At 40.1% G+C, this 4,343-nt stretch overlaps 1 protein-coding gene across 1 annotated transcript; it reads left to right on the top strand.

Annotated features, from left to right (window-relative positions):
- The first annotated feature begins 303 nt into the window (after window positions 1-303).
- Window positions 304-1,595, top strand: FOXG1 (forkhead box G1). Its single transcript, XM_030215341.1, is given in 2 exon segments — window positions 304-567; window positions 570-1,595. Coding segments are annotated over 2 exon segments (1,290 nt in total).
- Window positions 1,596-4,343: the final 2,748 nt, after the last annotated feature.

Consider the following 4,343-nt stretch of genomic DNA (forward strand, 5'->3'; position numbering starts at 1 on the left):
TTGTGTGTGTACATGTGTGTGTGTGTGCGCGTGTGTATGTGTATGTATGTGTGTGTGCGTGTGTTTTCCTGCCTCCTTCTTCTACATCTTCTTGCTCTTCTGCTGCTGCTGTGTTTGAGTGTGGCTCTGTGTGTGTGTTTTGTTTTGTTTTCCCCCCCTCCCTGTACTACATGACTTGCCAGCGATTGCAGCCTGCGGTCGAACCGAGCTGCTGCTGCTACTGCTGCAACTTCACCTGAGTGCTCTGCCCCCGTCGTCTTTGCCTTGCTGCAGCCATTCTTCCCCCCCGTCCTTCCCTGGGTGATGCTGGACATGGGAGAGAGGAAAGAAGTGAAAATGATTCCCAAATCTTCTTTCAGCATCAATAGCCTGGTGCCCGAGGCTGTGCAGAGCGATAACCACCCCCAGCAGCACCAGCACCAGCATCCGCAGCACCAGCAGCACCAGACTCAGCATCACCACCATCGGCCGGTGCTGCTGCCCGAGGAGGGCGAGCTGGAGAAAAGCCTCCTGGAAAGCAAGGCAGACCCCCTCCCACCGGGAAAGGGCGATCCGGCTTCTTCCGATCTGCCCCTGGGGAGGAGAAGGAGAAAGCGGAGGACAAGAAGCCCGACAAGGAAGGAGAAAGCGGGAAGGATGGGGAGAAGAAGAATGGCAAGTACGAAAAGCCTCCCTTCAGCTACAACGCCTTGATCATGATGGCCATCCGACAGAGCCCCGAGAAGCGCCTGACCCTCAACGGCATCTACGAGTTTATCATGAAGAACTTCCCCTACTACCGGGAGAACAAGCAGGGTTGGCAGAACTCCATTCGTCACAACCTCAGCCTAAACAAATGCTTCGTCAAGGTGCCCCGCCACTACGATGATCCTGGCAAAGGGAACTATTGGATGTTGGACCCCAGCAGCGACGATGTCTTCATTGGGGGCACCACTGGGAAACTTCGTCGGAGATCCACCACCTCCAGGGCTAAATTGGCGTTCAAACGCGGGGCTCGGCTCACCTCCACTGGACTGACATTCATGGATAGGGCAGGCTCCCTGTATTGGCCTATGTCTCCCTTCCTATCACTGCATCATCCCCGGGCCAGCAGCACTTTGAGTTACAATGGGACCACGTCGGCTTATCCCAGCCACCCAATGCCCTATGGCTCAGTGTTAACTCAGAACTCGTTGGGGAACAACCACTCCTTTTCCACGTCCAATGGTTTAAGTGTTGATAGACTTGTCAATGGAGAGATCCCCTATGCCACTCATCACCTCACAGCTGCAGCTTTGGCTGCCTCTGTGCCATGCGGTTTGTCAGTGCCTTGCTCTGGCACCTATTCCTTAAACCCTTGCTCTGTAAACCTTCTAGCTGGACAAACGAGTTACTTTTTCCCCCACGTCCCTCACCCTTCAATGACTTCTCAAAGCAGCACTTCAATGACGGCCAGGGCAGCTTCCTCCTCCACCTCTCCACAGGCTCCTTCCACTCTCCCTTGCGAATCCCTTAGACCGTCTTTGCCAAGTTTTACAACGGGACTTTCCGGAGGACTTTCTGATTACTTCACACATCAAAACCAAGGGTCTTCTTCCAACCCTTTAATACATTAACTTCCATGGAGTCAGACTGTAAGTGAACGTTTTACACACATTTGCATTGTAAATGATAATTCAAAACAAAAACAAAAAATAAGTACAGGTATTTTTTATGAAGTCCCCCATTTTCTGTATGTTTGTTCAGTCTTTAGGGTCGTTTATTATTGGAATACGGTGTGGATTGACAGCAAGGTGCAATGTGGGGAGAATACAGTGTAGACTATGACGTTTGAAAGTCATAATTATCGTAGAATATGTATCTAAATAGTGACTGCTTTGCAATTTTTTAAAAAATTCAAATATCACTAATAACCACCAAACGCCCATGTTTGCAGTATTATAAGTTATCATGGACAGATTGGTGGATGCTGACCGTGAAAAACAATGTTACATTGATGAAAGCATTAAAACAACGTTTAAAATGTTTAATTTGTATTTAAACACATTTACAATTGAAGACTCCCGAGACGTATATTTTGGCTACTTATTGCGTTGTCCTTTTCTATAAAGGAGCTGTGTTTTTCTTTACTTTTACACCAAAGACTGGGTTTTAGAAAATGCACTCAGTGTACCAGAGATGATAAAAATAAGAAAATAATCAGAGAAAATAATGTTTCAGTTTGCAGCACTGCCTGTTGAGATGATTCGGAATTAATGACTGCCTTCAGTTTGTGTTGTGTATATTTTGATGTATGTGGTCACTAACAGGTCACTTTTATTTTTTTTTTTCTAACGTAGTGAAATGTTAATACCTATTGTACTTATAGGTAAAAAAAAAAAACCTTGCAAAAAACATGTAACCTGTGTTGCGCAAATGCCGCATAAATTTGAGTGATTGTTAATGTCGTCTTAAAATTTCTTGATTGTGATACTGTGGTCATATGCCCGTGTTTGTCACTTACAGAAAATGTTTACTATGAACACACAGAAATAAAAAATAGGCTAAATTCATATATATTGGATAGTTTGTCTCCTTTTTTAAAACATGTAAGTAATAAAAACGTGTTTAAATGTTACAATGAAAATTGAAATCCTACATTCTAGGCCCATATTCAGTTAGTTGCAGTTAGTAATTCTATTTGTATAGCTATCAATCTAGAGAGATAGAGACACACACACACAAGCTATGAATATTCAAAGTGGTTTTTTTTCCCATTATGTCAAACTTAGGTCCTTTGTTAGCAAAATACAATATTTCAAATGAATTACGTTGTCAAAGTGCTTTAGATCCCAGTTCCAGGAAAAATACATAACGGAACAGGGACATTTCAGGGATTTGTATTCACTTTATGTAAATTACAATGTTGCATTTTCTGCCTTTTTAATGGAAATATTACAACTTTGTAGTCTAGTCTAAATGAGCAAACTTATTTGTTCGGATCAAAACTTTCTTAATTAAGGTCCCAGTTTTCAAATACTGTTTTTAAGGATACTCGATAGGAAAAGAAGTATTTGGGAAAAAATGCCTTTGTGAGTGTGTGTGTGTGTGTGTATACACACACACACACACACACACACACACACACACACATTTTTATATTTGCCAGACATTTTTATTTATTTATTTATTTATTAGCACATACTAGTAATTCTCTATTAGGTGTTTTGAGAATGAGCAGATATGAATAAATTTATCAAGGGATGATTTGCCACAAATAATTACATTTTACAGTCGTTACCAAGGAAATTCATTTATGGGGTTAAAATATTATTGATCCAGTTTTTAGTTAACACGTTATTTTTTGGTGATGAATGTTTAAAACCAGTTTACAAAAGATGTAAACATTCTTTTTTAAGGGCTAGAGTTGAAGACTATTTTTTATAATATAAACATTTAAAAATGACACGATTCCCATTGAAAAGGGAATGTATTGTAAATGAATTATAAGAAAACCTACATATTGTTCTACTCTCCCGAAAATCATTAAACATCTTTGAAAAAATAGTTGCAAGAATTAATTGGATCCCGTGGTGATGTGAAGAACAAATTGTTCACATGTTACCACTATATAGTATTGAATTTGTTCTCCAGTAATGCAGTAAGCTGGTTATATTCACAATAGGCCCAATGAAAACTAATCTCTATCCTGGAGATGTTATCTTCAAATTCCTCACAGTACAAGATTTCAGACAGGAAAAGGGGTAGAACAATACACCCACACACATAAGAAAAAAAAAGGACTAAACATATATATGTAAACAGAGAGAGAGAGAGAAAATGAGAATGTATGTCAGCATGTGTGTAGATACATGCACAAACTGAAATTAGGATAAGGAAAATAAGAAAATAATGTATCAGTGAGCAAGGGAGGGGGAGGAACAATTATGGATCACCCTACATATTCCCAAGCACTGAATGATGGATAATATGTAGGAAACCCCAGTATGTATATGACATTTTAAGACTCTTCTTAGGCGAACACCACTAATAATAAATTAGAACGAAGAAATAAAAAGGATGATTGTTTACCGAAGAAAGAGTCTATACAAAGGTATTAACTAAACCAGTTTATAATCTCTCTTCCCTCCCCCCCCCCCAGCCGATACAGGCGAATACCTTTGTATGTACTCTTTGTGGTATGTGTGTTATCTATCTATCTATCTATCTATCTATCTATCTATCTATCTATCTATCTATCTATCTATCTATCTATCTATACCATATATACAACACATACACACGCAGTAGAAAGGGACATACAGCTACAGTTTTAATTTATGCACTACGGGTGTAAGACATACTATTTTAAAATAATCTATTAT

The sequence above is a fragment of the Microcaecilia unicolor genome, chromosome 9, assembly GCF_901765095.1.
Source record: "Microcaecilia unicolor chromosome 9, aMicUni1.1, whole genome shotgun sequence".
Lineage (NCBI taxonomy): Eukaryota > Metazoa > Chordata > Amphibia > Gymnophiona > Siphonopidae > Microcaecilia > Microcaecilia unicolor.